At 41.7% G+C, this 19,113-nt stretch overlaps 1 protein-coding gene across 1 annotated transcript in view; it reads right to left on the minus strand.

Moving 5' to 3' along the window:
• Window positions 1–2,518: 2,518 nt before the first annotated feature.
• The window catches only part of LOC111655940 (leucine-rich repeat transmembrane neuronal protein 4), a 98,860-nt gene continuing 82,265 nt past the window's right edge, over window positions 2,519–19,113 (minus strand). Inside the window, exon 3 of the mRNA XM_023407508.2 lies at window positions 2,519–3,101. Within this exon, the coding sequence (XP_023263276.1) occupies window positions 2,778–3,101 (324 nt within the window). The 3' untranslated portion in view covers window positions 2,519–2,777. The remainder of the gene's footprint in view (window positions 3,102–19,113) is intronic.

Below are 19,113 nucleotides of genomic sequence, written 5' to 3' on the forward strand. Positions count from 1 at the left end.
AGAGAGCTCCCATTATAAAGACATTGGCACAGCTGCTATTACAAAGTAAACTCCACCAGCACTATTAAGCAACCATACTGAGCGAATCAACTGCTTTTTATGCAATGTCCTGTACACGAAGGGGACCGAACCCTCCTTAGTCATGGAACCATGAAGACTTTTTAGGGTCACTTGTTGTTTTGGGGGCTGGTGTTCGGTAAAACATTTAACAAAAATAATGGCACATCAAAAAAAAAGGAAGGAAAAATCTTTCACAAGTTAAACTCTTGGTATAAAGAATAGCACACTTCTTCTCCCCGAGTAGACCTTAAAATGGCAGAGAGAGTTGGAACTTCTTAAACAAGAGGAGTGGATCAACAACACATCATACGGCCACCTCCTGCACGATGAGCTTTCAAACATTTCAAACGGGAGTCAGAACAATGAGGTTTGGCGTTTTTTTTTTTAATTACATCGCAATAACAGGCCTCCCAATCTTCCCTTCTTTGTGTGATTCAGTAAAATGACTGGATTTTGAGAAATAACTTCAGTTAATATAATTTCTGTTTAATGGTGGAATGGCAGAATAGTGACGGGAGCAGATAGAAAAATATTTATCATCGAAACAACAGGAGCGTCGCAGTAGGAACCTCTTCACCGAGTCAACAGATTCCCACTGGAAAGTGAATAAGGCTCCTCTTCTGGTCACAAGCAGTTTGTGTTTCAGAAGAAGTGAAGTTCATACGTTTTGTTTTTTCTTTTTTCATCATTAAAGATTCACTATTTACACGATAAATAAGTTCTATTCAATTTTTGTCCTTTGATTAGTCTTATAGAATTTCTTGACATCATCTGTGAACACCTCAAAAACTGTCTCTTTTTGTTCCAAGCCAAAAAGACAAAATAACAAAACAAAACAAAACCAAAAGAAAAAACCCTATTTTTTCTTTTATCTTGAGGATACACCCACGTTTTATGTGGGGAAGTTTGGCCCCTCGCAGTTTCATCTTGTGGATCAATCAGTTGCGTTGTGGGAGGACCGAGCACTGCTTTCCACAACTCCCGGGAGTTTGTCCACTGACATGTAGAAAACGACCCCAGAGCACAGCTTGGATTAAGCCGGAGATGATATTTGACAGGCTATCACAGCCCGTATCTGAAGTCTTCATCAGCTCCATAAGTCAATAAGTAGAAGTGCTCGACACTGTGGCCAAAGGGTTACCGAGTGCAATAAAGTCCAGCACCGCAGGCACGCTTTCTTGGGGGAGAAAAAAAAAAGAAAAAAAAAAAAGGGAGATGTCAGGCAATATTCCCAGTGCAGTCCACAGGTTCATACGCAGGTCAAAGAGAAGTCAACGTGCTGGTTCAACATGCTCCCACTAGGCACTGTTGTTCTCTGTGGTGGAGGGGAGACAGTTGGAGCGCACGGCCAGAGCTTTGCCAACCCGGCAACACGGTGCTCTCCAAACTGTCCGGTGTGATGAAAGTCAAACATTGACTCAACAACGTTTCAAACGACTGTTCGGGGCAGTGAGAGTGGTTTGACCTTCAGTAAAGTGGACCTTTTTTAAGAATATGTACAATAAGTTGCATTCAGATGTACTTATTTTACCACTAAGAAAAAATTCCCCATGATTACCTCATTAAAGCATAGTGAGTCATTCAGCTGGGATATAATCATATACAAAGACCTGCCATTCTGATGTGGAAAGGTCCCATGTTCTGTGTGTGTGTGTGTGTTTAAGACGTTTATGGAACATGCCATAATATCTCCTTTAAAATATTTCTGTTGTTTGTTGTCACGAATAACAATTCAACTGCATTTTGGGAGGACCAGGTACAATACATCACTATGATTTAAAAAAAAAAAAAAAACTCTTTAAAATTTCAGTTTCACGACCTCACTTGTGTGTAATGCTTCACTACTCAGTTAATCTGTGAAGACGAGCTCCGACCACCAGGACATTTGGTTGTAAATTGTGAATGTGAGCTGGCAGAGGCTAGTTTTAGTAGCACGGCTGGCATTTTAAGAACGCCCTTGGCTAAAGTAGCATATGTGCATTAAAAGAAAATATAAGTAAACTCTTTGGTTTGACATGCACATTGATGGAATTGAAGCGTGAAAACCCAACATCCAGAGACAACAAAGAGAGCAAAAAAAACGAAAACAAACAGAAACTCTGTCGTTAACCTGTCTTGAGAAAATGACTCATCTTTATGAAATAACGATGTTGATTTGCCTGCATTACCGACTACTGACCAAAAAACGGAATAATAATCACAGTACGAAGCCTCCTGCTCTTCACATGATGTCTATAGGTCCGTCTCGTTTATGTCACTGCTGTCACTTTTTTGTGATTGAGAAACTTGTGTTTATTGCACTTTTCCCTTTCACTCCTGACTCAGCGCAAGTGGGCTGCCATTATGCCGTGAACTGGACCTGGGATATGGCAAAGACCAGATTTGGAAACAAGGTAAATTTTTTTTTTATTTGTCATATTCTGGATTACCTCCCATGGGTGAGTCGTGATATGTTTTTATTAAGGTGCTTTGGAAAAAAAAAAGGAAATCGAAATGATCAGCAATGATGTCTCAACCTCTACTGTATATTGGTGAGACTGTGTGTTTCAGATGGCAAAATCCCTCCAGGCAGAATCTGAAAATTTTAGTCCTCTAGTTCACGTAGTCATGTTCTGAAAACAAGGCCCCACTGAATAACCAGCTCGCCTGCCCCTTCATTACAAAGTCATGGTGAATCAAAGGCCCTAGCCACACTTCTTACACCCAGGCGTGGCTCGCTAGCGTCCAAATTTGAGTGTGCCGGTGCGCTCGGCGGGAGGGAAAGGGCCGCCGCTGGGGCCTTCAGTCGGTGGTCTGAGGGGCGGTGGGGGAGAGCGGGGCCCGGGCATAGGAGCGCCCATGCTGGCAGCAGTGGGCACGGCGGGCAGCGCCACTGTCTGTATAGTGCCCCTGTCACACGGCCCCAGGTCCTCCAGGCCCTCCAGGCCCTGTGGGGGTCCCTCATAGCCCATGTTGAGCCGCAGGGGTTGATGGGCCTGGCAGTAGTCTACGATAGGCTGCTCATAGCGGTAGAAGGTCAGCGCGCCCATCTGGTGGGGGACCTGTTCACACGGACAGCGAGCAGAGAGGAGGAAGAGGAGGAGGAGACGGGAGCAGGATTGTAAAAGAGAGAAGGAAAGGAAAGAAGCAGAAGAGGGAACAAAAGGGGACACAGAAAAAAATGTTAGGCATGCAGATTCTCAGCAAAGTGACAAACCAAAACACGGATTTTGCTGAGAAAATTGGTGATCAACGACTGAAATGATTATGCACAAGAGTTTAAAGAGTTTAAAGAGTGAAGAGTTACGTCAAGAGTTTACAGAATGCTTAATGTTCAAATCATATTTTCGCCCACTGAAAAAATATGTTTAAGCCAATAACAAAAAGGAAAACACTATACATCTTCCTTACTTGAACCTTGTGTTATCAGGCCATGCAGATAGTTTTGTTTTTATGGCCTCCAGCTGAGGTTTGCTGCCTTTCACCCCAAACGATTGGAAGTGAGAGAAATTTAATTTGTAATGAGTATTTTTCAGTTTAAAAAAATTATGTGATCTTGGTGAACCAACTTTTTAAAAATAAATTATTAATTACTGTATTTTTTTTTTTTTAAAACTACATCTAACAAGCCCTAGATAAACTACAGCAACAGCAGCCACAGCTGTTTTCTTTTCAAATAAATATTTTAACAATGTTTCGTTTTTCCAGTGCGTCTAATTTGTTACACAACATTTCATTGTGCCTGTGTGACACAGTTAGTCTGGCAGCTCAGTGCCGGCCCTCTGTAATCATCCTCACATGGTGACCACCTGAGCCTCCTACTATACCCAAAACCCGTTTGCTTGCAAAGACCCTCCAAAATATGTGTGCTTCGAAAAATCTGCGACATATCCTTTTTATTTTCTTTTTTTTTTATACAGATGTGAGAAGCATTTCATGTAGATGTCAGTGTCGTTCCTGTCCACAACTGGCAATGCTCACTGTGACTGTCACAAAAATAAGATGTCACCCATTTGCATGTGAATGACACAAAAATCACCGCCGCAGATGACAAAAACCACAGATGCCTTTGTGTTCATCTTATGGTACAAGAGCTGGAGCAAATAGGTCTGCAGTCCGTTCAGTGCCATGTCACTTGTGGTCACAGCCAGGAGCACTCGTCACATCTGGCTATGCGTCTGGTCCTGTGCTCCCTTCCCCGAACCGTAACGCAGTGCCAAACAAACAGATGAGACTCTTGTGACACTCCGTCTATCCCTAACTTTAAACACACACACTTATTCGCCTTAGAAAAAGAGGCCAATTAAGCGATTTCTAACAGGCCGTGAAAACAGCAGGGTAAGATGGCAGCTGACCTGGATTAAACACCGCAGCCTGGCAGAGCGACAGATCATCAGATCTGTACACACAAGGCAACAAGGAGCCACACAACAACAGCAGGAGCTACAGATACGACACCAGCACGGAAGACACATGAATAATACAAACCACTGACTCCTGAGGAGGCGTTGGATGCAGAGAAGTGTCACAACTGCAACTGTCTTTCCTGCACACCATTGACATTTTATTTTTTAACCTTAACCTGATCCGTCAGAGGAAGATTTTAATCAGCGCTTCGTGAAAAAAAAAAATTAAATAAAAATGTTTAAAAGAGAGATCCACTTCTTCAAAAATCAGTTCATCTAATTTACAAGAAAGCATGCCTTTCTACTTTCTGTCTGTTGGTATCTCATCATGCAGACCTTTTGGGATTTAAGTGCCAAGATTTTGAGATATCAGTCTCTGAGGTTGGTGCTGTCAATCAGATGAACTGAATTTAATTTGGGCTCCTCCAAAGCATAAAAAAAGTAACATTTGAAAAAATCTCAAAAGCAACACATCCTACCAGAAACATGGTCTTGTTACCTTGGACAACAGACAAGTTTTCATTGAAGAAACAGTCCCAGAGCGAACAGTTGGTGGCAGGTTGCTGAGAACCTTGGCACATCAGACCCAGAATTAGCCGCATGGTTACATACCACCACATTGTTCTTTTCGACCCCTTTTAAGTGGAAGGGAAAGGTAACAGGTGCAAACAGGAAAACAAATTATACTCTATTAGTCATCCCAAATAGACTCTAAATGACGTCCCAGGGAAGCAAAGCAGGAGAAGACAAGTCAACAAAGTGCATTTGAGAACAATTGAGTCATCGGTTACGAGCAATCCTTGTACATTTATTCAACTTATCATATAAAGTAATTCTGATAAGAGAAATTATATTTGAGGGAGCATGAGAGAATTTAGGACGAGTGTTTCTTAAAAAAGGACTGTGTCAATGAAATGCAGATATATGCTGGCTGGGGGGGGGGGGGGGGGGGGGGGGGTAAGTGTGTGTTTATGTGTGTGTGTGTGTGTGTGCGTGTGTGTGCACAGATTTCAAAGTCAAATGGAAATCGTCTGCACTAACGCAGCTTGGCAGTTCAGGAATTACCCTGTACCACAGGGCTAAGATAAAGCCACTCTCAGAGCGTTAACACCAGTTCTGTTTTAGATATAAAAAAAAAGAAAAAAAAAAAGTGTTATTTGTAACCTCGAGCTTTACAGTAACACACTTCCATGATGCACTGCAGCATCACAATCCAGCAACCGCACAGATAAAAACCGCCACTGAGAGCGCGCTCATCCACTGGCATGACTTACATTCTCACAAAAAAATCACCTTTAAGTCCACAAACCCATCCTCCAGAACTGCCACCTTCCTTCCTTCCTTCCTTCCCATTCCTCCTTCTTCCTCAAATAGACTCCATTAAGCGAGACTGACTCATTACATTATAGGCACTCAGTGGATTACTCCCCTCATTTAGATACTAAACCCCTCACCAACCCCGCCGCCGCCGCCATCGCTGTAGCCGCCACACCACCGGCCACCACCTCGTCTCCCGTCACGCAGTCCTCCTCAGCTCTGCTCACAGCTCCCTGCACAGGTCCAGCGAATTAATTAACCGATATTAACTCCTTAGCGTTTCAGTGGATTCTATCAGATTGTCAGGGCATAAATCTGGCCTCGTGCAGAGGGCGTGTGAGCGTGCGTGCACATACGTGCGTGGGAAGCCTGTCTGTGATCGTATTCGATAGAAAATGGAGGCAGAAGACAGAAAAAGCAGAGAGGAGGGGCCACCATGTATAAAGAGAGATGAGCCTATATTTTTTTAATATTCACTGCAGGTCTAGAAAGGACCATGTGATGTTGCCCATCAGCTGGCCTGACTCGGCTTGTCGAATAAAGTCATAAACCCAAGACGCTCTGAACAAAAGGTGTTATTGATATTCACCCGCCATCCACATAGTTGCAAGGTACAGCTCGCTCATTAGGGATGCTATCAGCCTCTCTTTGTGCCTCTCAGCATTAGGAAATTATTAATTCCTTCACACTGAATAGTCTGTCGACAGTGGAGACAGCCAAATATGTAAATGGAGAACATCTGGTCAGACGAACAAAAATACAAAACAGACACTTCAATTTACTTTCCAAATGTTCTAAAAATACGTGGTTTGGGTTGGGAATGAATGATGTGAAGTTGGGGGCTTATCTAACAGGCCGAACACTGTGCAGAAGTGACTTCTCTTTTTTCACAAAATGAAAGCAGCACAGGGCAAATTCTCTCTGTCCATTACTAATCACTTAGATACTAATCCAGGCTTTTGTGACACTATATCCACCAATGGATTCCTCTTCCTGCCTGATAGTTTAGTGCTTAGAGAAAGTTACTAAAACTTTTGGGCTGCTGTATGAAAAGGAACTACACATCTAAACTGCAATATTTCACACGTAATCATTATTTATTAATTGATCATTTAATTTCTAGTGTTGAAGTGTTGATATCCATAAGAAGATATATTTGTGGTTTGAAAAACCAAAAACCATCTCAGTGTAGTTTTACATCTCCCCTCTCAGTCTTCTCTCTGGAGCTCCAGCAACAACAGGTCGGTGAGCCAATCAGAAGAGAGGTTCTGAGAGCGGTGACTGTTTTGTGTGTGACATCACAAAGTTTCAGAAGTCCTGACAGCTTGTTTTAAGGCTCAGTTTCTGAATACAGGCTGTTTGCATTTCTCTGTGGACTGAGCGCTTTCTTACTTTGGCAGTATTAATACAGAACCTAAACCAGCTTTACAATAAAAAAAGAACATGGAAATCTTACTTTATACTATATGGGACCTTTAAAAAAATGATGATAATGATGTTAAAATGTTACTTCGGAGGGGAAAATCTGGTCATGATGATAAGTGGCAGAGCAAAGCATCTCACCACAACTATGAAATTCATTTTGTATCATCCTGGTTTTTGGCATCTTCACACTACTTCCATTCTCGCCCTGGTTAGAGCAACCTGAGATCATAAAGCAGGAAGCTCAGTAGTTTCAAAGTCTAGTGTGAAGACGCTCCCTCCAGTCAGACATAAGGATACAAAGAGACATGCTCTCTCGCTTGCTAAATCTGTAGCTTTCGGGGTTTGTCGAGCACTGAGCACATCATTTACATATCCAGCTGAATGGCAGCCAAATGACGTTTTATTAGTAGATGTAACGTAGTATTTACCGGTGCTTGACAAAAATTGACTCATTTGCCACCAATAGGCGTGTTTTGCAGGGAACAACACAGTGTCTTCATTTTGCTACATCTAACCATGACTGAAGCACAGCCATGTCTATGCTGGACACAGAGACGGTCCTGGTCCCAGATTGCGGCCGATCAGTGGTATGAGCTGCGCCAACCGCAAGGTGGAGCACAGAGTACAGTAAAGAGGCAAAAGTGTAGCATGGGGTCACGTCGCTATGCGCCAGGTAGCAGCAAAGCACCAGGACATTTGAAAGTCAAAACAAGGAGCCCGGCAGTTATGAATTATGTATTTCAGTTTAAGATAGAAGAAGAGCACCAGCAATTATCCTCCTTCTGAGAAGAAGACATGTAAGAACCAGGCGATCAAGAAGGGAGCAGGGTGCATGAAACCTTTTCCATTCTTTTGGTCTTTCACTGCAAGAATTTGGGGTTTTATGAGGGACCGTTGTCATCGCATTAAAGGCTCGTTGGAAGGTGACAACAAAACAAAGTGAAACTGAGCTTTGAACACATCATCTGAGCTGCACGGTGGCACAATGGCCAAAGTGGCGCTGTAACTCAAGGTTTCGGGCATCTCTGCAGGATTAACATGTCTCTCACACACACACACACAAAGCAATCCTGTTGCTGTCATGTGTATCATGTGCGTGAGGGCCTTAGTTGCTGCTGCTGCACCCTATGTGCTGCAGCTCCTACCTGTCAGAGTGCATTTGCATTAAGGAAAAAAAAACACTCTCTCAACTCCACACGCTGCACCGCTGGATGGATTTGTTTGCTTCTTTGGATCTCTGCCACCCCTACTGGCATGTGCTTCCACTGACAATGACTGGCATCCTGCCTCTTCCTGGATGTTTATCCCCTTATGCCTGAACACACTGTAGTTTGACCTTAGGCCCCGGCGCTATGACCCAAGCTTCCCAAGGAGATTAAGCTTGTGTCATCTATTAAATCTTTTCATAAACTGGCTTTTATGGGACTTTGGCTGCTTTTGTGTTGATGATTTTTTTTTTTGTTGTTGTTATTTTTGGGGCATTTTTATGCCTTTATTTGACTGGGAAAGTGGAGAGAGACAGGAAACACAGAGGGGAGAGTGGAAGACTGACATGCAGTAGATGTCACGGTGCGGGTAAGGCTGGACCCAAATGCAACCAACACAGAATGAGGTGCAAAAAATGTTTATTAACTGAAGAACTGGAAAACGAAGCACGAGGGCACACAAGAAACAACAACCAGAGACACGGGGATAGCACAGCCGACAGAACGGGCAACATGAACAGACTGAGGACAAACCAGACATGAACAGACAAAGGGGGAGCACAGAGACTATATAGACACAAGGGAGGCAAGGGTGATTGAACACAGGTGAAACACATTAGAGCGGGGCAAACAATCACCACACAGAGAAACAGGACCAAGACAGGAAGTAAAAACATTAAGACACACAAAGAAACCAACTACAAAATAAAACAGGAAGTGACAAAATCCAAACAAACTAACAAAAAGTGTCTGCCATGGCAAACAATGCCAGTAGAAGGTCTGGCCGGCTGGGAGTTGAACCCGGCTCATTATTCACATATGGTGTGCGCCGCTAACTACTCTGCACTCAGGTCGCTCCGTTTATGGTTATTTTTGCACGTTTGATTATCACCTGTGTGACATTCTGTATATATATATCTATAGTGACACAAATCTGTGTACCATTGTGCATAAACAGTCTCTCTGCCTAATTACCAGAGACTATAAAATCCTATTTAGAGAACTGCAAAACATCTATCTGTGCATTCTCAGTTTCTACATTACTTTCTTGCAACAGCTCTAATTTGTTCGATGAGTCATGAGTAACTCTTAAAAAAAAAAAGAAAAAAAAGGAAGAAAAAAAAAAAAAGCCCCAAATACCATAAATTAATTTTTACAGTATTCCAGTGGCCCTTAGAAGTTGTGTTTCTTTTTGCATTCATGCTTTCATGAGCAGCTAAGGAGGCAGTAACAGTGCCACAGGCAGACAATGCTAATGCCTCCCTGGGCTTTAGGAGCATTACAGTTCAGAAGTCTGCCGCTTTCCCAGCCAAACACTTTGATCCTCTCAAGTCACCGTATTGTGGCACACAGAAGCATAACAAAGTGAAGAGGAGGTGCAACAGACTCCCACTAAAAAATGTTGCTTAGGCTTTACTTTTCTTATTTCATTAATGTTCAGGTTTGTTTTATGTTTGTAAACCCATGCATTATGTTGGGAATTGGTTATTGTTAGTCATAGTCTGTGGATATCACAAAGTAAAACATACGTATATATTTATATGTTTCTTTCTTCATACATTTTAATAGTCTCATTGTTATTGGCTGATATTCTTGCGTAACATTGTTTCCTGCATGTACAGTAGGATGTCTAACACTGCATTACTAAATATAAACCAATTTGTGGGATCACTATTCATTTTGGGGGAATTATTGAAACAAGCCATGACCGAGTTACTAGAAATAACTGTTTAATTACACTTTTCTTTGTCTAGACCACATCCCTCTAGTACTCTATGTAGAAGTCTAGAGATGTATTACCATAATTCATTTTGGCCCATCTATATTTAAAGCAGAGTGTAATACATATTTGATGTAAAGCGTCAGTGTTTATGCTGCTGAAATTGTTTCAGTATAGCCACATCCCACAGCACTGTTGTTGTTGTACACAGTATTAACTGCCACGGAGAATAAATCTCAGCTCTGGGTCTTGTGTTGTTCTTACTTTTGCCACCCACTTACGACATCATTCCCTTTGCCATCATTAGCTCGTTTTCACTTTTGCTGGCATATTTCTTAATGAAAGATCAAGTAAAAATTGTGTTTACAAAACGAATGACAGTTAAACATTTCCCTTGTAATAACTGAAAGTATAGGCTATTGCATATTGTTGTTAAAGGTCCCATATCGTATAAAGTGAGATTTCCATGTCTTTCTTTTGTTTGTTTATAAAGTAGGTCTATGTTCTTTATTAATACTGTGAAAGTATCAACGCGCTCAGTCCAAAATGAGCCGTCAGAACTGCTGTAACTTTGTGATGTTAGCAGCCTGGCCCACCTGGACCCACCATCCAAACTTGCAGGATTTAATTTCTCTGACTGTTTACCTGAAATCTATATTTCCATGTCTATCTATGTTTTTATTTGATCACTCAGAAAACAGTGAGCCAATCAGAAGAGAGGCTCAGAGCCTCCTCTTTTATGACTGGCTCACTGACCTGTTGTTAGGTCTTAGTGGTGGTGGAAATTGTGGTAGTAGTGGCAGAAGTAATAGAGGAAGTCAGTCCTTTTGCAAACAGGATAAACATGAATATAGTCAGCGCAGCTAACAGACATAAACTGAACTGACAACAGAAAATTGAAAAAAAGGGACTCAACAACACAACATTGTTAAGTACATGTGTCAGCAGGCCAGTCAGCAAAATCTCATCAGTAAAGTGAAAAAGCTACCAAGTAGTCTAAACCGCTACAGCTTCCAACAGTTTTAATGGCATATAAATATGTGAGGTGTGGTAATATATACATGTACATAATGCATATATATTCATTATAAGGACTGCATGGGGCCATGTATACGTAGACATCTCTCGCTTGTCAGTAGTTTCTGTCTTGAACCATGTGAATGTGTGAAATCATAAACCTGCGAATTATCACTACACACTAAAAACCCTCATTAATTGAAATAACTACACCAAGTGTCCTCTGCAAACTGTCACTCTGCGCGTACATGCACCCGCAAATACCATGTGTGTGTGTGTGTGGGTGTTCACATGTGTGTCTGCATGTGTGTGTGTGTGTGTGCGCGACTGTGAGTCCCCATGTGGGTGAGTGTTGCCTTTCAAATGTGTGCCGCTCTAAGCGTGCGAGGATAGTCAGCACAGATGTTGCTAGGCGGGCATCAATGACACGGAGCCCACCAGTCAGGTTCTCAGCAGAGCGGTGTGCATGGACATGTCTGAGGGGGTGTGAAGCTAAACACCATCAGTTTGTTTTCAGACAGCACATCCCGAGAGGAAGCCTTCCCAGCTGCATGGGTAAGTGAGTGTGTGTCTTGTTGTGTGGCAGTGTAATAGACTTAGGTGTGCACGTGTAGCAGTGCGCATCTGTCTATGTGTTAACATCTGTGGTTATTAACATAATCGAAGGCTGCGTGGAAGAATTTTGATGCTGGGAAAAAATCATCATTTCGTCACAACAACAACGTCCTCTTTTATAAATTGTTTTTGAATACAAATGCAGTGTAAAACCAAAAAAAGCTTTTTTGCGAAATTGATCTCTTTTCACTTTCTGTTATGTTTTTGGTGACTTCCCCTGCACTGGGTTTTATCTACCTACATTTCAAATGTGGTTTGAGGAGACCAGCTTCCCCCACCCATCACATAGAAAAACACCTTAAACATTATTAGCTTGCGGCTTGTAGCAGCAGAGGGACATGATGGGTCAGAGTTGTCTGTTTGAACGTAAATGTAAACGGCGGAAACCTTAACCCTTTTACATTTTCCAAAAGTGCAGCATGCTTCAATTTAAGTGGGTGAAGATGATTCATTCATCCTCCTCTTCCTCCACTTGCTGTTACAACAACACAAACAGTCCTGTAGTATTGAATAGAGAAAATAGGCTGTGGTTCTCCGGAGGCTCTGTGTGAACACTAAATAACGCCTACTTCAAGCGATCAAGTCAAATCCCTGGACACTTTTGATCATATCTGTCCTGAAATTACACTCGTCCCTCATATTCCATTTCCCCCGGAAATGTGTCCCATTACGGAAGCTAAAGATACCATAACTGTCATTTCACTGTCTCTTTTAAGGCCAGAATCCATTGACTGGGATTAAAGAGGCCTCTCAGGACTGTACTAGTCATAGAATCATAAAGGGTCAGTTAACTTCAGAGGCAGAATGTACAACCTTGACATTCCCGCGTAGAGCTGTGTGTGAAAATGAGTCCACATGTCCACATTTTAAACTAATTGATTCTCTAAACAAGCCGTTAGCCTCCCACTAATTCCTTAATGACTGGAGGCCCCCTTTATGTGCAGTGACTCTTGATTACAGGTCTCTGACACACACACACACACACACACACACAGACGGACACACAAACAAAAACATACAGAACACCACTCAGAAGGCTGTTTTTAAAGGTAGGAAAAGTGTGAGAGAGAAAAGACAGAGAAGGCGAGAGCAGGATGGAGGCCCCCCTTCACGCACCGGTGAGTGCCCAGCGTTGGCTCATCACAACCTCCTCCCACTCTACGGTACGTACAGTAAAGGAGCTTCTGCAGACCACAGCAAATGGGCCGTGAAATGTTACTCAATGCTCAACACGTTCCTCAGCCCGGTTTGCTTTCACACACACACACCCGCGCACACACACCCGCAGCACGATGCACAATCACCACAACTAATGAAGGATAGGGCAAAGAGTCGGTGGAACAATGGAAATGAGACAGAAAGCTTGCAGTGTACAGTATGGTCAGTGCAAATTAAGGCTGCAACTAATGATGATTATCATTGTTAATTTTTTTTTTTTTTTTTTCTTCTGATTATTTGTTCACGCTACGTCAGCGGATCCAACTCATGGCCCACTTGAAAATGTCAAAAATGTTGGCGGCCCACAACCAACCCCATAGCAATGCGGAGGCCAATTAATGCGTTCTCTCAGCACTTTTTATGTTAATGATAATGATGGAGCTTTTGCCATAGTTGTAATCTTTTAGCGTCACACTGAAAAAGTAAAACAATTATTTGATGTTGGTCGGCAGCGACAACATAAAATTTCCTATCTAGTTTCGTTTCTGTTAACCAACCAATCAACTAAATGAGGAATCCACTAATCGTTTTAGCCTTGTACGTATAATTTCTGGTTATTTTTATACAATATATATATTATTTTTTTACTATCCAGCAACTGCCAAGATCATAGCTGATAAAAAATGTTGATACAATCATCAGAATTATTACCGTCCACTCTCAGTTTCCGCTATCCCACTCCAAAAAGGTTTCCCCTTGGGTTTTACCTCTCAGGCTACATGCAGGTTGCTCTTCCTTTCAAGTGGATGTTGATTCAGCCTGAATAAAATACCTGCAAACACTCATAAGGGATATGAAATACTTAATCTTCTTCATCTAATAGTGTAACTGCAACATTATCTGTCCAATAGCATCAGATCGCTATCAGAAGAGATTAAATATGATAATAACTAAATAATTATTTGTTTTGTTTTTTTGTTGTTGTTGTTGTTTTTTTTGCATCCCCCCAAGTATTATATTACAGGCTAAATCCAAATGCAATCCCATCGTCAATATTAAATCGACATGGTGTAATTTAACTTAACCCTACGGCAGGTTCGTTACGCAGCTAAAACCATCTGCGGGCTTTTATTCTTATGTTTCATGCAAATGCAGGAAGCTGGGGCACGCTGATGCTGTTTTTCAGTTCCTTAACAAACAAATTTCAATTGCATCCAGCTCCGCTTACACGGTAAATCTCCTGCACCCATCGCCGAGCACCCAAGTGCATATTAAGAAAGTGGAATGACGGGCTGTGTCAAAGGAGAACAATTTGTAGTTTCATTTCTGCTGTCCCATAATGAATTCAAAGTTCCCAAATCTCTTGGCCGACGGTGTCTTGCATTATGTGCCGCCTCCCCATCGTGGCGGCACTGGCAGTGTGTCTGAGTAATGAGCATGACCCAACATAAACGCTGTGTGGCCAACTTGGCTCTACACTGGGAGCGTCAGTCGCACTTTAATCAGGGATATTGGGGAGGAGTGTGCCTGGGAAGGCAGGCCGAGGCTTTTAAAGACCTGACTAATAAGACATGTCAAAGGGAGCTGGGCAGCAGCCAGAACTGATATGCAGACCTTGTCCCTATCTACTTCCGATCCTCCCTCACCATGCGCCGCCTCAACAGCATTTGGACACAGATGGCCTTTTAACAAAGCTGGATATTCACTGATGCAAACAAACAACGCGAGGCATCTCAAAGCAGCATGTGGCCTTCATGGCTAATCATTTTCTCCTTTCTCTGTTGGCTCTCCTCTTATTTTTCACCCTTGTCTGACTGTTTTAAAAGTTGGACTAAGGTCAGAAACTTTTTCTTCTTTATTTTTTTTACCCTTAACTTTTTTTTTTAAAACAGTTCGTCACAGTTTCTGCTCTCTTATATCGGCACGTTCTGTTTCTGAATGGGGTGAAATGTGTGAAATAGCAGCTTGTTTTAATTATTTCTTGGCAAAACACTCCTCGGTCTCTGGACACTTCCATTAATGCAAAGTCATATAACAGTGAGGCACTACTGTCTCCACTACTGATGCTATACAACAGTCTAAGATATATTATACTTGTAAAATGACTGGCAGGCTTCTGATCAGACCATAGATACTATATACTGATTGATACCAGTGTATCATTTATATGGAAAAATGGAAATGTGAACAAATCGTAAGCAGAGAGTCTGCTGGGTAGCATCACAGTTCCTGACTGGTACAATAACAGGTTTGAAGTCAAATTTATAAATCTAATGCCATAAAACACAGAAAAGCATCTTCCTGGTCCACATCTTCCAAAACTTGAATGTAAGCCAGTTTAAGAGCTCGTACTCTTATTTCAAAAAACATATATTGAAAATGCAATAGTAATTAGCAAAAGTTTTATATGTTATGACGTTCTTACCAATTTCTTTAACTTGACTCTGTGCACAGATATGCCTGAAAAATTCTTTTGAGGCAGAATCACAGCCACTAATTTGAATTAAAGCGATAACAACAACTTATTTGGCAGTAATTATGATAGATTGTGGAGTGTTGAATTAATGAGGAGGCGTATGTTTTCATCTGAAAAGGTAATTAGCCATAGGGCTTAAGTAATCGCAGGAAAATCCAGGTCGCTACAGGCAGTCCCTGAGGGGACAGTTTTGCATACGCTCACGGCAGAGCAAATCCCTCGAGAGAGAACCTTTTCGCTGATAAACCTTGACCCGACAGTTCCTTTGAGGCAAGTTTGAATTTCAGTAAGAGGCAGCGCAAACGGAACTAAACACTGAGAAATGTCGGCGTCGTGAATTCAGAGAATCTGTGGCAAATAACCTCCTTGATCATTTTACCATTGTTTGACAAGAATTGCAGCCCTGTGCCTTTTTTCACCCCTCTTCATTCACTTTAATCTAAGAAATACAATTCTCCCAGCCAAGACTACCAATTCATCTGGGTCCCTGTGTTTCTATCTGTTTTCAATCTACCGCTTTATATGATCACCATAATGTTATTAGAGTAGAATCACATGCTCTTCATTGTATCTCACCAATCATTTACCAACTTGCATTGCACCTTCGCTTTGTCGTCGGCTTCAGTCTTGATCTTGATCAACTTGACCTGCAGTTGTCAGTCTTACTTTGTAGGATTGCTCCCTTGTAGTTTTTTTGGTCTAGCACCTTGTAGCATTAAAACCTTGAAGTTGCTGGTTCGTATCGACCCTGTAATTCCGCTCCTGCTGCTTCTGCCCCCTCTTCATGTGAGGACTGCTCAACAAGTCCTCCAAGCTGAACAACCATATAGGTCTTTTTTTTTTTCCCAACCCTCTGATACGACCCAAAGCAGTGTCTCCGGAAACAGGCAGGCGTACCGCACCTAGTCATGGTTACAGTAATAAACACACGGACTGTAGCGAGGGCACCGTAACTACCTTCGTCACCATGGTTACTATAATGGTTATGGCTTGGTTAGGTTTAGGAAAAGATTTATGATTTATACTATGTTACTGCACTTTTCCCTTTGCTCCTGACATAATTACTACAGCAGCTAGATGTCGCCTAACAACAAAACGTAACTATGGGTCATAAGAACCTGCTGCACATAACGACCTGTGGAATCGTTCATTACAGGAGGGCAGTCTTGACCTGCTGCATGTCTGTCTGTCCTGGGGGAATGGTGATGCTAAGTTTTCATTTGAGGAAACTTAAATTCCCGGACAGGACTTTACTTGACTTACGTACAGACCTGTTGCACCATGACACACTACAGGCTAACTGAAGTTACGGACGACCAAGGACTTGGCTAAGGTTTAATGAGATTAAAAACCATTAAGTTTCCTTTGTTAGTTTCCTCTGTTGCTCTGATCGTAATGCACACTGAAAACATGTTGCTGGAAGCAGAAACAAGCATGAACGCTGAATGACAGGACCGATGGCACCAGAGCAAACCTTGTGAGATGCCTGTTTAGCAAATGGTAATTAAAACCGCCTGAATCTTCAAATCCCTGATAAATATTTCATCAGGTGGCTCTTGGTGATTGCTGTTGTAATGGAGTAACAATATTCAAATCGCCCTCAGTAAAATTATCGCAACAGCCCCTGTCCCCATCCTCCCCCCTCCCGAACCCACTCTCCTTCTCCCTCCCACACACGCACATTAGCAAACACAGATGGTATTATCCAAACCTGCATACACATACATCTAATGTGTACACACACACACACACACACACAATGGCACTTTACTGGCCCTTGTTACAAAAGCAAACAATTACACTTATTTTTAGAGGCTTTTGTAGCAATATCTAAATTTGTGCGAATGAATAATTGAATACAATAGATTTATTTTCTACAATATCAAATGACTTCAAAAATACATGTTTATATTTATTTGACTTTAGTTACAAATGTAAAAAATAAAAAAAAAGGACACACACCAAGTTTATGTGAAAATATTCATTGTTTGCCTGTCACTCAAGGAAGTGCTTACTCCTAACAACAAGTGTGAATGGAAAAAAAGGATAAATGTCACACCAATGTACAATATGAAATAAGGGTCAATGGAAAAGAAAGAAAAAATAAAAACCTCTTCTCCTCTGTTGTCATTGTACAAATGATCTACTATCAGATGTCAGAGTTTGAGCGAACGCCCTCTTAGAGCCCATCTCTTTTTTAGCATTACAGTTACACTTACAAACCATAAAATGACCACCTGAGGAGATTTAACCAGAGCAGAGTGGGTCAGGTGGGACCCAGACCTGACAAACCCCCAGTATGGTGCACTTTGACCAACAGTCTGTCCAGGCCCACAGTGGTATGTTTCCATGCACTGTCAGGCAGCCTGCCCCTCTCTCCCACACCTCTGAGTTGTTCTTAGTTTTTTTGTCCTTTCCCTCATCTGTACCTGCCTCGGTCATCTGGTCCTTTCTCTCACTCAGTCCAAGGTGTATAAATGAGCCAGGGACACTGAAATACGGCGGATCTGTGTGCGATGATGATCACATTGTTGAAGCTTTGCACACACTGATTTTACAAAGGGAAACTGATTAAAAACAATCCAAATTTGTATTTTCGTCCAAACTTTAGCCTCTGTCTACTCTGTGCTTTGATTTGCTTGTTAGAAATGGAAACGTAACTTAATTCTAAAATTGTTTTAGGATTTTAGAATCAAATGGTTCCTAGTTTTTTTTTTAATTCATTTTCAGATTGCTAAAAAAATAAATGAACGTAATGCATCACAAGAGACTCAGAGCTGCTGATGGCCAGTGCTTTGCAGTGTTAGTGTTCTGTTAATGCGAAAATCAAACTCTTTACGGTGTAAACCTTCCAGCGACGAGCACTGACTTTGGAAAAGACTAAAGTCTGACACTCTGTCATATCTAAAGACAATGTGTCATTAAGACATTTAGTCATATACAATATGGTTTTCTAAAGAATGGGCCTCTTGCAAAGTCACTATTTGCAAGACTGGATGGACTCCCTTGTAATTATTTCCCATCATGGCCCAGGTGGAAATAAACTTTTATTCCAGACTTTTTTTTCTCTTTGAAAATCTACATTATCTTTATTATTATTATAATTATTATTATCATATAAAGTATTGCAATTGTCATGATCTGCCTCTAAAATGAATGTTTGGACTTTGTATTTATGATTTCCTGTTTTATTTTGAAAGTATTTTCTGTGCCTGCCTTAAGTATTTAATGCTGGCCTCACATTCTCGCGCCTCCCCGGAGTCGCCTCCATGTTCACCATCATGTCTGTTTGCTGCTTCCTGTTTGGTGCCGGAAAAAAGCTTCATTGCATGTCACTGTTTGCATGAGCCAAGACTTAAAAACATGTTTGATCTTATTGGAACATCGAGACGAACAAAAAGATTGACTTGGGACCCCTTACACCAAACAATCTAGATGGCGGGAGCGCACCAAAAGAAGGTTAGAAGCTGGTCTTAATCCACGTCTCATTATTATTTTCACTACATCCTAAATCACTATGTTTGGCTTCAAGTAAATGTGTTACTTTACTATCGGAGGTGCAGTTCACCTCAAACCTCCAACACAAATAATAAAAAGCAACACATTTTCTCACACTTTTAAGATTCGAGTTGACAGTATTGTAGATATGGAGGTAAATCGCTGTCAGGATATAATTCTCTCAGCTCAAAGACATGTCGGGACAAAAACCTGACAGGCCCTGTCCTCCAGCTGACT

This window comes from Seriola lalandi, unplaced genomic scaffold, assembly GCF_002814215.2.
Source record: "Seriola lalandi dorsalis isolate HSWRI2012SDOR001 ecotype SW California unplaced genomic scaffold, Sedor1 jcf7180002054337, whole genome shotgun sequence".
In the NCBI taxonomy this organism is placed as follows: domain Eukaryota; kingdom Metazoa; phylum Chordata; class Actinopteri; order Carangiformes; family Carangidae; genus Seriola; species Seriola lalandi.